This window comes from Balaenoptera physalus, assembly GCF_965194825.1.
Source record: "Balaenoptera physalus genome assembly, chromosome: 8".
In the NCBI taxonomy this organism is placed as follows: Eukaryota; Metazoa; Chordata; class Mammalia; order Artiodactyla; family Balaenopteridae; genus Balaenoptera; species Balaenoptera physalus.
The window spans coordinates 110,183,066-110,199,779 of record NC_138887.1 but is presented as its reverse complement, the minus strand read 5'-3'; the positions used below and the strand labels follow the sequence as shown (position 1 = coordinate 110,199,779).

The 16,714-nt window shown below is 40.8% G+C and overlaps 1 protein-coding gene across 3 annotated transcripts in view; it reads left to right on the top strand.

Moving 5' to 3' along the window:
* Positions 1-6,935, top strand: part of KDM7A (lysine demethylase 7A) — a 79,518-nt gene extending 72,583 nt beyond the window's left edge. For 2 of the 3 annotated variants that reach the window (XM_082472901.1, XM_082472900.1), the window contains 5 exons: positions 152-300; positions 467-675; positions 1,994-2,079; positions 4,410-4,683; positions 5,342-6,935. In XM_082472901.1, coding sequence (XP_082329027.1) covers positions 152-300; positions 467-675; positions 1,994-2,079; positions 4,410-4,683; positions 5,342-5,436 — 813 coding nt within the window. In that variant the 3' untranslated portion in view covers positions 5,437-6,935. Of the gene's footprint in view, positions 1-151; positions 301-466; positions 676-1,993; positions 2,091-4,409; positions 4,684-5,341 lie in introns of those variants that run through there. The other variant, XM_082472902.1, reaches the window with a different exon arrangement.
* Positions 6,936-16,714: the final 9,779 nt, after the last annotated feature.

The following is a 16,714-nucleotide window of genomic DNA, read 5'->3' as shown; positions in this document are numbered from 1 at the left end:
TAGAGATTTTCACTTTTTCATATGAAATACAGAAATAATTACAAGATAATTAAGATTCTCACTTTCCCTAAACGGATAAAGTGTTTCTGGTTAGTTTGTACAGACCTGTTCAGATTTCTTATATAGATTTGCCTTCATTTAATTATCTCAGAAAAATAATTTTACCACTGAAGAGTCTGAAAGTTCAGGTGATGAAAAGAAACAAGAAATTACATCAAACTTTAAGGAAGAATCTAATGTGATGAGGAGCTTCCTTCAAAAGAGCCAGAAGCCATCTAGAAGCGAAATTCCAGTTAAAAGGTAGGCATGCTGATGATGGTAGTCTTATTATATCGTGATATAAATGATAGGAAAACGTTTGTTGCTCTGTTTTGTTTGGGGTTTTGTTTTGTTTTGTTTTAAATTTTACCAAAAATTTTATTAGAATTAAAAAGGTTCTTGTCTTTTTTGCTGATCCGCCCTTTAGGGAGTGTCCTACCTCGACGAGCACAGAGGAAGAAGCTATTCAGGGCATGCTGTCTATGGCAGGGTTGCACTATTCCACGTGTTTACAAAGGCAGATACAAAGCACAGACTGCGGTGGTGAAAGACACTCTCTCCAGGATCCCAGCAGCTGCCACAGCAGTAACCATGAGGTTAGGCAGTTGTATCGCTGTGATAAGCCAGTGGAAAGTGGTAAGAAACATAAACTATAAGTCTCTGAAAAATAACATATAACCCCCACCTTAATAGCCCTGTCACCCTAGTTGAGGTTAGAGATTATGAATAAGAACTGTTTATTGCACATCTTTAGTTGGAAATGGTGTTAAGCATATTGGCAAAAGAATACATAATGCTGACAAATGTAAGATTCAAGTATAAGAACTCAAAATGTAAATTAATGGATTAAGAGTTGTGTTCACTGGCTGTCACAAGACAGTATTGTTTCCCTTTTATAAGTCGGTCAGAGTGGAGGGAATGTTTTGGTGTCTTAATTGATGTGCTAAGTTTGAACAATCAACTCTTTTTCCTTTTGTGGAAGCAAGTTTTGAACTGTTTCTGCTTGAGGATATTCTCTCTTACTTGAAAAGGAAGTATTAGGAAAGAGAGATGACTCGGTGGCATTATCAGTGATGCCACACAGTGTTTTCTTCTGTCTGCCTTTAGTGAAAAATTTTATTTCCCTAAAAATCTGAGGAGGATTGGGAAGAAGATGGTACCACATTAAAACTGAAGTCTGTTGTAGACATTGTGTTCATTCCCACCCAGCTGTGTTAACTAAGTACCAGGAGCTTGACACTGATTTCACTTAATTCTCGAAACAACATTTTGGGTGTATGTAATGTAGCTTTAACAGGTAAAGGAAAAAAGACTTAGTGGACTTCACTTGCCCATTCTTACATAGCTGTTCAGAGGTTGGAATTTGAACCCAGGACTAGATCGTTTGATCTCAAAATCTTTGCTTACTGTATAAGAGGAAACTGAGGTTTAAAGAGGTTAAGTAACTTGCCTTAAGATGCATTGGTAATGGAAGAACTTAAATTCAAATCTAGGTTTGTCTGTCTTTCCACTATACCATTCTGTCTGCCTGTAATCTCTTTGTCCCTTGAAAAGAAAGCTTCTATGGAAATGCTGCCAAATTCAGGCAAACATATGCCTTTATTCTATATGGGAAAATATATTACTTTTAGAGAAAGTATATTGCACTTGGTTTTACATCTACAGCAGATGGCCATAGAATTTGATCTAGGTCCTCCAGCATCTGGCACAAAATCCTGCCATAGAAAGACAGTCATTGGGAGAATTGAAAGAATTAACATGTTAGATTGAGAGCTGGTGACTGTTGTTTTTGAGAGGGAAAGGAGTGTGGTGAAAGTATATGAATAAAGAGTTAGTATATTCATTTTAAAATAAAATGTCAATATAGATTTACTTTCAATTTTAAGTAGCAGGTTAACTTTGTTCTTTATGATCCAGTTTGTGTAAAGATCATTTAATTAAAACTTCTCTTTAGGTTATCATGTCAAGACTGAAGATCAAGACTTGAGGAGTTCTTCCTGGATTAAACAATTTGATACAACTTCCAGATTTAATCGTCAGGTATATTCAAGGTTTGAAACGTTAAAATAGATTGTCATTGGCACTCTGTTTTTGCTTTCTTTTTTGAAGCTGCAACCAGTAATCAACCACTAGACCTGGAAAGCTTAAAAATTGCCATTAAACGCACATTTGAACAGCTGTCCATTTTTAGGGATTCTGATATAATGGCTGATGAAAGGCTTATGGATAGAATGTGATCTGGAAAAGAACAGTTTATTTAAGAAAACAGTTAAAAGCTCCTGGCTGCCAACACCTTTAGGTTATGTCTGGCTAGAATGAAAGATGAAAGGAAATAAAAAGTACCACGAGGATCCTTTTAGTCTCTGACGTTGTTTGTCAGATTTTTTTTTTTAATGTTATTTTATTTATTTTTGGCTGCGTCGGGTCTTAGTTGCGGCTCACGGCATCTTTGTTGAGGCGCGCAGCTTCTCTCTATTTGTGGCGTGTGGGTTTTCTCTCTCTAGTTGTGGCGCGCAGGCTCCAGGGCGCGTGGGCTCTGCAGTTGTGGCACGCAGGCTTAGTTGCCCCGCGGCCTGTGGGATCTTAGTGCCCTGACCAGGGATTGAACCCACGTCCCCTGAATTGTAAGGCGGGTTCTTTACCACTGGACCACCAGGGAAGTCCCTGTCGGATATTTTTAGATACTAAATTTCTTTGAGAATTTGATGACAGTTACGGAGTCTCTTTGCAGAAAAATGTCCATCATAAATATGACTTGTGCTTACATTTTCTCATGGTTTGTGCCCACCCTCACCCCAGACCATTCGTTGACTCCAGGTTAAGAGCCCCTGCTCTAAGAGAAGGCACTTGATGTCTTAGGATCCTGGTGTATGAATGCTTATACCAAACAAAACAAACCCAAAATACCTTTTAAAAAAACCAAAACTTTACCAGTAGCACCATACAAGGAAAGCGGTATGACCTTTTGCTGCAGACCTTGGAAAATGACAGCCGAAGAAAGAATCAAAATTCTCATGTGGCAAAGTGGAGTCCTCAAGCCTCCCCAACCCCAAGCATTCTCTGAGTAGCAGAAATATGGGTAGTTTTTATGTTCTTCGCTTGGCTTATCTATATTTTCTGAATACTTATCAATTACAGTTATAATAAGAAAAAGAACCAAGTTATTTTTTCAAGGCAAGTACAAGTTCTTTTAATGGAAGGATATGCTCCAGAGTCAAAGGTCAGCTAAGAAATCCCTGAACTATTAAGAATTCACTTATTCGGGCTTCCCTGGTGGTGCAGTGGTTGAGAATCTGCCTGCTAATGCAGGGGACACGGGTTCAAGCCCTGGTCTGGGAAGATCCCACATGCCACAGAGCAACTAGGCCCGTGAGCCACAACTACTGAGCCTGCGCGTCTGGAGCCTGTGCTCCGCAACAAGAGAGGCCGCGATAGTGAGAGGCCCGTGCACCGTGATGAAGAGTGGCCCCCGCTTGCCGCAACTAGAGAAAGCCCTCGCACAGAAACGAAGACCCAACACAGCCATCCATAAATAAATAAATAAATGACTTAAATAAATAAATAAATAAAGCCACCCATTCCCTTTAAAAAAAAAAAAAAAGAATTCACTTATTCAGTGTATTTATAGTGCCTCACTGGTTATAAAGTTTATAACTCATTAGCATTATAGGATTTAGTATTAAAAGTAAGCTATTATTTAAATGTAATGGTTGTTTTTATAATTGTCTGAAAATAAAGAAGTAGGGAACAGATGATTAGCAAGATCACCTTAGAGAAGATTGAATTTCTATTTCCTGTAATCTAGCGAGGTATTAGAAAGGCATGTCAAATTGAACAGCTGTTTCTTCATGCTCAACAGTATTTGTGAGACTATTTTAAAGCAAGTCTGTGTTGAATGCTGATTTTATAAAACTTACTTGACCGTTACAGAATCAGAAATTCACTTTAATACACACACTTAAAACTAGTTTCATGAGACATCACATCTGCAGCATGCTCTTTTCGAGTTTATCTTTCCTTCTCTTTTTAATTCTGGTCAGGACCCTCTCTGTTTTGATTTCAAGACCCACCAGTCATCCATCTATCTATCTATCTATCCGTCTGTCTATCTATCTATCTGTCTATGTTTTCTTCTCGACTTAAATTATGAGGCATCTTCAAGACTTGAATCCTTCAGCACTTCTAGGTTTTGGAATGAGATGACCATCAGGAGGGGGTGGTTTTCTGTGGCTACTACATGTTAAGAAAACCCAAGTTCAGTAATCTATTTCTTCTCTCTCTTCAATTGTTAATGCATAGAGAGGTTAAATACCTTACTTATCTTAAAGGAACCCTAAAAATTCAACCTTATTTCCTTCCTTCTTTTTTAGGATCTAAGTAGAGGCCAGAAATGCATCAGAAAGGAAGTTTCATCAGAAATCAGTCAGAAGGTACAAAGTAGGAATTCTGTGGACAGCAGTGGCTCAAGCCCTCAGAATGGAAAGTATATGCAGAGTTCAAGCTTGATGTCAGGGGCGTGCCAAATAAGTAATGGCAGTATAAGCCCAGAAAGGCCCGTTGGTGAAACTTCCTTTTCAGTGCCCCTTCACCCCACCAAGAGACCTGCATCAAATCCACCACCTATCAGCAACCAGGCAACAAAAGGTAACTGCTACATGTGTGTATGTTAAGTACATTTCTGACTGTGTATGTTGGTGACAGCAGCAGTTTAGATAGACATCGTCTGTACCCTCACGTTGCTCACAGCCTGCTGCATCACAGACAGCGCAGCAACAGCAGCGTGCACAGGTTACTATGGGGACAGAGAAGAAGGACACCTCGGTCAACCCTGAGGAGCAGGAGGGGCTTTCTGGAGGGGGAGGTAGATCCTGGAGAGGCTGATAGTGGGTTAGCCATGCTGAGGTGGAGGAAGGGACAGGGTAGACAGCACCGAAGGCAGAGGAGACAGTGTGACCCACAGGACAAAGGGGAGAAACAGCACGGGGTTATGTATGAAACTGCCATCACTTTCGTTGCTGAAGCACAGTTTGAGGCAGGATCGGGTAAGAGCTTGTGCTGAAGAGAAAGGCAGGGATCAGAGCGTGGGAGGGTCTCCTAAGTCTTACGAAGGAGGTTGGCCCTTACCTCTCACGTGATGAGGCGGAGGAGTTTTACGCAGTGGAATTCCAGAAGTGTGACCCTGCCCATTCAGAACACCGAAAAGCCTTTGCCTACCATGTCGCCCTCGTTTAAGTCTTCCAGGTGCTGTCACCTATGATTTTCATTGTTATTTATGCTGTTGTTGGTGTTCTGTATATTATAGGTAAACGTCCAAAAAAAGGAATGGCAACAGCCAAACAACGTCTTGGGAAGATCCTTAAATTGAACAGAAATGGCCACGCACGTTTCTTTGTGTGATGGAGCTGCGGTTGTGGTCGCTCTTCCTTTCGGAGACCGGTCTCGGGGTACGGGAGCCTGGAGCTTCCGCGCGCCCCCGCTGAAGCAGTTTGCATGTACCGTAGGGAACACTGCCTGAAGAACAAAATGAACCTGCTGCTGCATTTTCACTGTGCCACACCCACTCAGCAATAACCATTTTGGACCTGGTGGGGAGAGGAAGAAGGAGGGTAGAACCTTAAAAAGAGACCTTGAACTGGAAAGGGTCTCTTGTCAGGGCTTGAATTTCATTTTGTTGTTGGTAGTGTTTTGATTTATTTTCAGTGGTAGGGTAATGAATTATCAATAATTTATTTAACAGATTTTTTTTTTTTAAAGTTAACAGCTTTTAAATTCTTTCTTTTTTAAAGCTATTTATTTGGAAGATTTCTGGAGAAATATCTCACTAATTTAGATTTAAGAATGTGAAGGTTTTTAAATTATTTTTGATAGTGTGTGTGTTACATGTGGGGAAGAGCCACGGTAACAGTAACTAGTCTGGACTCTTAAATTTGCTATTCAGGTTAAAGTCTTAAACAGGGATTTGATGCATTAATTATTTTAAATTAAGATGTATATGAAAATCATTTTATTTTATATAATTCATGTGTTTTTTATAAGCTATTAGCTTCGCTTTTGCTAACATCCAAGGTGCATACTGTTATCCAGGTCGATTACCTATATCCCACCTTCCCTCTGCACTCCTCATCATTTCGTAACGACACAAGACTCTTCTCTTTGCAGGGAAACACTTTCATAGCCAATGTGTAAGAACTACGTAGAAGACCCCACATGTCTCATTTCATTTGACATTGCAATTTTCTTCTAAATAGAAAAATAGGCTTCTTGCATTTTCATTTTTTGCTGATGATATCTGGGTCCCAAAGAGTACAGCTTTAATATCTTTTTCCTACTTGTGGGAAAAGTATTATAAGTTTGGTTAAATTGTCATGTTTGTAGTTTTTCAAATACATTTGTAACTACAGAGGGCCTTCTTCATACTACTGGTGTTGGAGGGCAGGACCAACACCTGCCACAGAGGTTATATTTTATGACGCTTTTATTCTGTATACCTAATTTGTTGGAAAATATGAAATATGGTTTGACTTAGAATATTCAAATCTGCATAATAAGCCGTAATATAATAAGACTATACTATATTAAGTTGTATAGAAGCAAGCATGTTGGAGTAGATGACTTGGGTGTGTGTGTGTGTGTGTGTGTGTGTGTGTGTTTAGTTTTTTATTTCTTAACCTTCTAAAGAATTATTTAAGATACGGATTTGGAGTAAAATGGGTGCTTTTTGCAGTTTCTTCCATCTGTCCTAACTTAACCAGTGCATAGTGACGTTAAGTATCTGGTTGAGCTTTAAGGAATCATTTCTCTCCTTAGTGCACAATTTTTACTAAGTGCCAGTTTTCAGTTGCTTACAATAGCTTATATTTTCCTTTTCCGCCCCCCATGACATAAAAACAAGTGATTTCTGGGGGGGGGGGGGCGGTGGAGATATTCCCAGTTCTGACAATAGAGCATTTTACAAGTTCCTACAAAGAAAATATAGGCAAATTGCATAAAATTTATTTTTATGGAGAAGAAATACGGCCATATTATGGGTTTGTCTTTTTTTTTTTTTTTTTACTCAGCAAGGTAGCAGGACTTTCCTTTCTGTATTAAGTATCACTTGAAGAGCTAAGAAAAAAAAAAGTCTATACCGTTATCTTTCATGGTCACATTCAAATGTGTATTTTCAAAGAGAAATACTTCTTACTCTGCCTCCGTTCCAATGTTTCGTGGAATATATATGAAATATCTTACAGATTAGCCTTTTTGGCCCAAGTGACTGGACCACTGTCTGGGTCTTATCTGGGTGTCAGGAAGAAGAATTTTTATGGGAGTACTAAATGTCTATAATAGGCCTACTTAAACTCTGTACGCTATGCCAAAACTAGGTAGAGATAGGTACAGTCAGCCATTTGTTGGTCATCAGAGCTCAAGATGTCAAAAATGTGGGTCTGCCTGTTTCTCCCGCCTTCCCCGCACAATATATTACTGCGATGTTTTGGTTTTCTGTAGACACCATTTTAGTGTTAAAATACACATGTTTTGGTGTTAGTTTAAGCAATGAGAATTATAATTTCTTTTTCCAGCTACATTATGATTTGGGTTCTTTTGTTGCCTTTACATTTTTCACAGCTCTAAGTATTTTTAATTACCTTTTTTTTTCTTAGCTATAAAAATGAAAATAAATAATTTATTTTTATGAATTAAAATTATAGCCAGTATCTGCCCTGTGTACTTAGGCTGGTAAATACTAATTTTAAGTAGCCAGTATGTTGAACTTTTAAGTGAAGGAACTGTGGATTCATTTTTGGCAGTGTTAGCCCATTAACTGGCTAAGTTCAAAAAACTTTCAGTAACATGAAATAACCACTAAAACAGAATACATGTAATTTTTTTGTGTATTGGTAAAAATCCAGCCACTGATCCAGTGACTTCCTTGTCAAACCTCTTGTAAAATCACTGGCTGTGATACATCCCTTTATCTTGTGGAAATGACAGAACTTTGAAGTAACTCAGCATCTGGAGTCGACTGCAGTAGACAGCCTTTCGTCTTTCCCTCAGTCTCATTTATTATGTGTTGTACAAACCCTGCAACCTAGGAAGACAGCAATGGTGGCATTTAGCTAGTTATAAGCAAATACAAATTATGTCAAACACTTATGATTTAACATATGCAATTTTAAGTGTAGTAGTAGGTAATCATTTTCCTGTATTGATTCAAATAAGTGACTTCGGTTAACCTGGGATCCACTGTACTGTAATTCATAATGTCACATAATATTATGCTCTCCAGTATTGATTAATGGTGTAAACTATACAAAGCTGGCAGTTTATAATAGTTCAATACCTAGAAATACTTTGAACTTCATAAGTATCAGTTAATTTTTAAAGCATACAGAATTGAAAATTCTGACCGAAACCATCTTATAAACTCAGAAAACAAGCCCATCTTTATCACTACTTAGCACTGAATACTGCTTTTTTTTTTTTTGCTCTATTTTTTAATAATCCTAATTATTGCCTTTTTAATGAACTCTACTGTATTTATTCATATGAGATCAGCAGGTATTTATCAGACATCTACTGTGTGCCCAGCACTACTTAGTACTGTGGGGGGCATATAAAGTTGAAGCTGTATTGTTTGCTCTTGAAGGTATCTTCTCCATGAAATAAACAGTATTATTTTCACTTCTAAGCAAACTTAAGCAAGAGGGCCCATTCGTAAAACAAAATAAAACAAAACTTTATTAGTTTTAACAGAGATACACTATACAACTGTAGAGGTAGAAGTAAAAAAATTTTTTATACTTTCAAAATTTAAAAAACATTTCAAAAGTTAATAATTTAATGTTCGTAATCATAGGGGCATGTTATAGCATGAAAGGGAGCAGAAGACCTCCGTGTTTGTCCAGGTTCTGCCCTTTATGTTTCAGCTGTGTGACCTTGAAGAAGTCACTTATTCTTTCTGAGTCTTAGTTTTCTCATTTGTAAATTTGGATAAAAATGCAGTTAAGAAAAACACAGAAAAGCATTCCTTAATCTATTAACACTTCATATTTGCAGAGGATTTATCACTATTTAAGTTACAACTGACAACAAATGCACATTTATATGCATTTTAAAATGAAAACTGCTGTTAACTCATAAAATTTGCTTCATATCAAATATATGCCCAGAGCTTGCTACCTAAAAAATCTGAAGAATCTCTAACAAGATGCTGAATTAAAGTCCGAATCAGTGCATGAAGTGAAAGAAAAAGGAATGAGATGCTTTATGGATAAGAGTGAGAACGTTTATCCTCAAGTAATCATTAAGATGATTTAAAGTAATTAAAAGATAATTTTAGGTTTTTCTCAAAGAGTACTGCTTCATAGATTCTGCATACTCTTCAGGGCACTAGCATAAGGTAAAATAAGTCATGGAATTAAAATGATTTAACAACTATCCATGGTACTAGGGCGGGAAGATAAGGTGGTAGATAGATGGGGATCAGCAAAGACAGCTCCGAGTTGGCCAACAATGGCTCGTTGGGTAGAGAGAGAAACAAACCACTGTAGTGTAGGAAGGGAGACTCGACTGGACAGCTTCAGAAGAAAAGATTCTGCTTTTTTCAAGAAATGCTCTTTATAGTGATGAGTCAGCTCCCCAGAGAGCTGATGAATAATTGTACGGCCCAGTATACTACTGCCAGAAGTAGCTATTGCAGTATATAAGAATCTTATGATTTCATATTAAGAGGCGAGGGCTTTATATAAATTTGAAATTTTTTCAAAAGTTCATTTTTCTCGTTAATTATTAAGCTAATTGCTTCCTCCAAAAAGAGAAGTTAAAGATCACCAGTCATTTTCAGATGCCCTAGACCTTCATCTAAAGCAGTTTTGAGAAGGTTGAACATCAGATCTTTAGCTTAAGAAGAGAGACAAATGAAACCCAGCGAGGGCAGTGACTCGCCTGGGGTCACAGTGGATCCCAAACCTCTGGTACTTTGCTTCCTACAGCAGCCCCTGTTCTGTGACACTGTGAGCCCTCTGCTTGTGCTATGGCGGGTGATGTTGATAGACTTTCTAGAAGCCAGGTGGAAAGAAAGGGGAAGAAGTCACATACTCGCTACATTGCTGTTGAACGTAATGTAATTTTAATAATGGAGCCTTACTAAAAGCCCTTCCCTTATTTTTGATTTTTTTTTTCAGTGAACGTCATGCCGTAAGTTAAATATTTGCTATCTCTTACATAAAAAATTTTTTAAGTTAAGGACGTTAAGAAGCATATGCCTGTTTTCAAAGCAATTTGCTTATTGTGACTGTGGTTTTATTCTGCTATGGTGGGGTTTTTTTCCCCTTTAATGGGTATGGGAAAATAATGCTCATTAACCTGCATCCTGCCCCTTAGAGTCTCCCTCTCACCCTTCCCGTCCTTCCTAGTGTCCTGAAGCTTTGTCTTAACAAGCGCAACATGAAATTTTCTTTGTTAAAGCCTTTTTGAAACTGTATTCAGTGATTCTTCCAACAAGTTTATCTGCTCTGCACTATTTCACTAATAAACCCTGGCTACCACGTAGCCCCTGACCTCCAAGTAGTTTACCTATGCAAGACCTGTCACATCCTGAATTCACTTTTCTTTATTTCAGAAAGCACCCCTAAATGGAACTTAATCAAAGATAAACCTTGTCTCCACCCAGTTTTATTTTGGCCATTTCCTATTCAAAATGTCAGCTATTTTCCCCCAAGATTTTTCACCAAAACAATGATCATAAGTGCTGGAATATATACTATTTTGCAGGAATAAAATAACCCAGAAATACTCATATTTCTTTGGTGGATTTTGGTTGGTAACTGTTAGCAGGAGGTGTAATATATAATGAGGAGTTGATTCCTTGCCTAGAATCATTTCTTCCCTCTAAGATTCATAGGATTCACCTTTTATTTTTACAAAGCATACATATAACTTCCACATTATAGTCAGGGACCTGAGGTGTAACTTGCTAAGTGAACCCCAAGGTTATTTTATCTTGCAAAAGAAACCTAAACCAAACTAAGGGCCTTACATTTATGGTTAGACTGAATCAAAAGCTATAACCTCAGTTTTTCTGAAAACAGCTTCTGACTGCAAAGCAAGTCATGCAGTTGTTAGGTATGAAATAGCACTGATCAGGAAATGCACATGCGTCTTGGCGGACTGCATTTCCTTCCGAAAAGACTTTTCTACTTTTAATATAAATTAAGCCATAACAGTTTCATGCTGTGGAAAGAGGGTGAAAAGGTTCATTTTAAGAGATTATATAATAAGAACTTTCACATTTACTGTGAAATGTCGAACTTTGCCAGTGCTTCAGCAGGTTTGTTTGATTTTTGGGGGGGTGGGGGGAGGGTAAAGGGTGGTGACAGGGAGGGGTAGTATTGGTTTTAGGGGGTTTAAATCTGTGAAATTTGAAAAGGGACAGTTGTTGGCTATGGTATTTACTAGTTTTGTAGTAATGTTTTGCTAGCCTAACTGACTTTCCTGAGCTGATTTTCATGCCCGTGGTCCCAGGTGACTGTTAGCCTTTCTCGTTCGGGGTGTCTGCAGAGTAGTGTCTTGTTGTGTGGATAGGCGGTCAGTGTGTGTGCACATGTGTGTCCTTTGAATAGAGAAGCACACTGTGACGACAGAGTGAGGTGTGGCTGGGAAGTGGGATGCTGAAGCTTTAAGAGCATTTTTTTTCGATTCATAACAGTATTTCCCATCTTTTGCCTGCAGGCAGGGAAAGTGTACAGTATTTATTTTGTTTCTGTTTTAAATTTGTAAGTTTTTAAGTAGCTTACATTGGTTATTATAGGGGAGGACAAGTGACTTGTTTAAAGTTGTATTTGGTATTCCTACTTTCCAATTTCTGTACCTTAAAATATTGAAATTAAAATTGGTATTAATTCTGTTTTGATTTTTTTTTTAGCACTCGGTGTATTTTTGGCTCATTTTGTTTGAAAGCATAAATGTTGAAAGTTGTATAAAATGTGTCTTTGAAAGAAAATAATCTGAATTCTATATCCAGTTCTGACTTTCTGTTCCCTTTTTCTGCTTATTGAGTCTTGGGAGAATTACTTGAGAATGTGAAAAACTGTGTCAAACTTATGCTCCTTACTAGTTCTGAAGGTGTCAGTGTAAAAAGTAATGTGTCTTATTGCTTTATGGGATGCGTTGCTGGGGAAGCAGTTGCTGAAACAGGAACACAGAGGGGTGACTGCGGAGAAGAGGCTGCTGCTCTGTGGCCACAGGTGTGGGTGCTTCCCGACGGTCACTTCAGAGCCCTCGTTGTCCCCAGCCTGGGTCCCCCGCAGACGTTTCCTGAGCACCTGCAGAGTCCCGGGCCCTGCTTAGTGCCAGAGCTACAGGGTGAACAAACGGCCCCAGTTCTCGGGAAGCTTCTGTGGCTGTGAAAGGCGAGGGAGAGCGAGGCGCCCTGGGCCTGGCTACCTCGTGCAGGTGAGAGCGGAAGCGCAAGTTTACCGAGGAGGACCAGGCGCCTTCTGGACACGGTGCTCTGAGAGGTCCCAGCTCCAGGCTGGGGGGCATCTGAGTGTGCCGGTACAGAAGACCCAGGAAGCAGGTCCAGTGGGGGCAGCGCTTCAGCGCGGAAGAGGGGCCTGGGAAGGGGGCGGGGAGGAGCAGCCCGAGCCGCGCTGGTTCCTGGAAGGCCAGGCAACCGAAAGGCCCGAGGCCTCAGCTCTTTCCCTGCCCAATACCTGCAAGAGCGTAGGAGGTGCAGAGGGCACACACCTCAGCAGCCTCACAGGGGTGCTACCCGGGCACGTTTACACCTCCCCTTTCTACTTCCTGGCCTGCTTTCGTCCAGGTGATGGAAACCCAGATCTGAACAAATCTGTTCTTCCGTAAAAATCCGCATACTGTCTGTAAGCCTTTGGGGGTGTTGACCCTTCATTAAGCTCGTCTGCTGGAATTGACGATCAGGACGTGCTGTCCTTAGACTTTAGCCGGATTTTCGTGTTTCTGCCAAGCAGTGAGACGGTGAGATACACCAGTAGGGATGCAGGGCGTCGGAGAGTGCAGGAGGGGTGGCGTCTTAAGTCCTGTGCAGGCAGGCAGGGTTTGGAAGAGGAGCCCTCATCATCTTTGCTTGAGTACTCACTGTGGACAAGGCGTATTTTCATTTCTTCCTCACAGCAGCCCAACGAGCCAGGTGCTGTCCTTCCCATCCTGCAGATGGAACCGAGGCCAGAGGGTAAATAACGTGTCCGGGTTCACACTTCTAATGAGTAGAACTGAGACTGTAATCAAAGCCCAACTCTAAAGGCCATGTTATTTCTCTGATTATTTTTAATTATTGTATACTTTCAATTATTGAAAAGGAATAGATGGTCTTTAGGAATGGTTTTGTTCTAAAATTGTCTTTGTAGGCACCCATTTTGAATCAAAAATGTATTTTCCTACAGACGTTTCCTGTCACTCAACTAAAGTTTTGAGTCTCTACTTCCCCAGGAGCTGGGCACACATGAAAGAGTGCGGTTTCTCTTCTAGGACCTCACCTTCTAGTGAAGTTCGGGCTGTACACAAGGGACACGTGACACATGAACCGAGCATGAATTCCCACGGTTGCAGTGCCCGGGGTCTGCCCAGAGGCCGTGCCTGTGCACCCTCCACGGGCCTGCGCGGCCCCTGCGGGATGCGGGGATGCGCTGATGCCTCCCGCGCTGCCCCCTCGGCCCTGGTGAGTGGGTCGGCCCAGGTGAGGAAGGAGAAAGAGAAGAACGGTTCTGCCTGCGCGAACGCCTTCTGGAGCCTGGCTCCTCTCTCACCCCCCACTCCCATCCACGTCTCCTCATCTTCATTCGCTTTCGGGCTCCCCCTTCTCCCCTTCCTTGCCGGGCTCTTCCCACCCTCGGTCCCAGAAATACTCTTTAGGCTTTTTAAAGGGCTAGTTCTGAAGTTTCGTAGATTCACATTCCTTCTATGCCAGAGTTGGAGAACAATAAAGGGCCTAAAAATAGACAGTAACACGTGTAAATTTCCTAAGTTTTTCTAAGGCAAATATAACCTGGGACAAAAGATTCACAAGAATAGTAAGAAATAGTATTTGACCTTCCCCTATGCATTTATTCTAGAAGCTTCCATACCTAGGGAACTTGACATACATTTCAGGTTCTGGAATAACGCACACCAAGTTAGTGGTGGCCGGTGACCTCTGGGGACTAGGAATAGGGATGGGGAGATCACTGAGGCTGGGAACTTGCACACACTTTGGTTTAATGATTTTTGTTTTCTAATTCAAATAACGTATCAAATCTGTAATTAAAAAAGACAAATGTGTTCTACCACAGGGTATGGATTAGCTGCCCTAAGGAGGCTAATTATACCATGGTACGCTTTCACACCCATCAGAAATCAGGCCCTGCTGCTCCCTGGGGTTCTGCACTGGTGACCGAGCAGGGCTGGGCTGGGTCAGGATGCTGAATGGGACACAGAGCAGGTCACCCGGGGGAAAACACTCCCTCCTCCCCAGCTCTCAGCCTAGTCCGTGCTCCCATCGCTGCGCTTCTCACTCAGCAGTGCCCCTTGTTTTGTCTGAACAACCAGCCTGAGTTTAGGCCTAGGACTACATGTATTACTCTCCTGTCATCAGCACCTCCCTAGGGTTTGGCACAAATCTCACTAAAAATACATTGAATAAACACATGAACAAACACGGATAGTCCTCATTTTCATGATTCCCTCCCCCATCCCTCCCTCCCTTAGAACCTGAAACTTAAAACTTTATGGTAATGCTTTGCAAACTTTACTGTATATAGGTGTGACTTGATTTGAAAATACAGATTATACTAATGGTTATTGTGTAAAACTACAAAACAGATTAATTAGATTAAGAAACGATTTTTTTTTTTTTTTTTTTTTTCCTACCAAAAGGAAAGGACAACGTGCTTCCTGAAGGAGTTACTGGATTCCACAGAGCAGTATTTTCAGAGCTTTGAGGCAGGACCCTTCATGGGTGCTGCTGGCTCTGCTTTAATTCCTGCGCAGGGTGATGATCAGGGAAGGGATTGCTGTGCACTCCCCTCCTACCCAGAGACCGGCTCTGTGTAAGGCAGGGTATTGGGAGGGCAGTGTGCTCAAGCCACAAAGCAACAAAGTCTTGTTATGTGGTTGCTCAGACAATGAGACTCCTGCTTCCCCATGATACACACTAAAGAAGGGTCACGCAGTGATTGTTCCCAGAACTGAGGTTTGCCCACGGTGACTGCTACTTCCCATAAACAGCAGAAGGACCTTTCAAAACAGGCTCACTCCCTATGAAAGGATTTAACTGCCTCATAAGCAAGTCTTTACTATGTTTCAAGTCACCACTTTCTGCTATCTTCTATCCTCCCAACTCTTTTACCTTCTATGTCTTCACTGTTATTTGTATAATTTGTATTACTGTCTTTATTTATTGTCTTTATCACGTGTCATGTATTCCCCCAGGTTTTCATTCCTGCAATGGTTTTTTTGGTCTAACTTGGATGTCCAACCCCTGATCTTTCCCACTATCTCTTACACTCCCTTCACCTTCGCTCTCCTTCAAACCCAGATTGGTTTCCATGATCTATTAAGACAATTTCCGCTTTGCAAAGGCCTTCTAAAACTTGTCCTGATCTCCCTCCAAGTTGTTCTCAAAAGGTAAAAACCCCACTCCAAGTTGAACCCAACTTCCCTGCAACTCAGAAGCAATTAATCTCTGCTGGAAAAAAAAACCAATCGCATAACCAGGTTGACTGGTTTGAGTTTAAATTTATGATCCTCAAACTTACATGGGACTTAATATTGTCTAGCACGCCTGTGTTTTTGTGAGAAACTTGCTCTTCCATTCTCTGAAACAAGCTACGATCCTGGGGTTACATCTTCTCCTTCCCTGGTCTCCACTCTAGCCCCACTTGCAGCTGATAATCCTTCTTCACATCTCACTGGGAAAATAGAAGCCTGAATTAGTTTCCCAGGCTGCGATAACAAATTACCACAAACTGGGCTTAACACAACAGAAATCTATTCTCTCACAGTTCTGGAGGCTAGAATCCGAAATCAAGATGTTAGCTGGGCTGTGCTTCCTCTGAAGGCTCCAGAGAATCCTTCCTTGCCTCTTGCTAGCTTCTAGTGACTGATGGCAATCCTTAGCTTTCCTGGATTTGTAGGCATCATTACAATCTATGCCTCCATTGCTATATTGTAAGCAGATAAGGTACGGGATCCCTGGAGAAAGAAAACCAGGCATGGCTTTCTTTTTTTTTTGGCCGCACCGTGTGGCATATGGGATCTTAGTTCCCCGATCAGGGATCGAACCCATGCCTGCTGCACCGGGAGTGCGGAGTCTTAACCACTGGACCGCCAGGGAAGTCCCATGGCATGGCTTTCTTGACACGAGAGAAACCATTTTAGGCCTAAGCCATTTTGAGATCTAGGCCTGGACACAATGCTTGCCCTTGAACAGGTCTCAGTAATTATGGTCTTAAGGGAACAAAAGAACAAACTGTCACTAGGCAAGAGAAGTAACAACAGCAAAGATAACAAATCAGTTGTAAAGACTCCCAGTTCTGTTTCAATGGTAAAGACTAGTCTGAAGCACTTACTTGAGCTGTTTTGCAGAATTTAAACCCCCCTCAGGTGCTCAACCACCAGACAAACTGGAACCTAAGGGATGATACTGTTGTCCTTTTCTGAACCTCATGACTTCAATCAA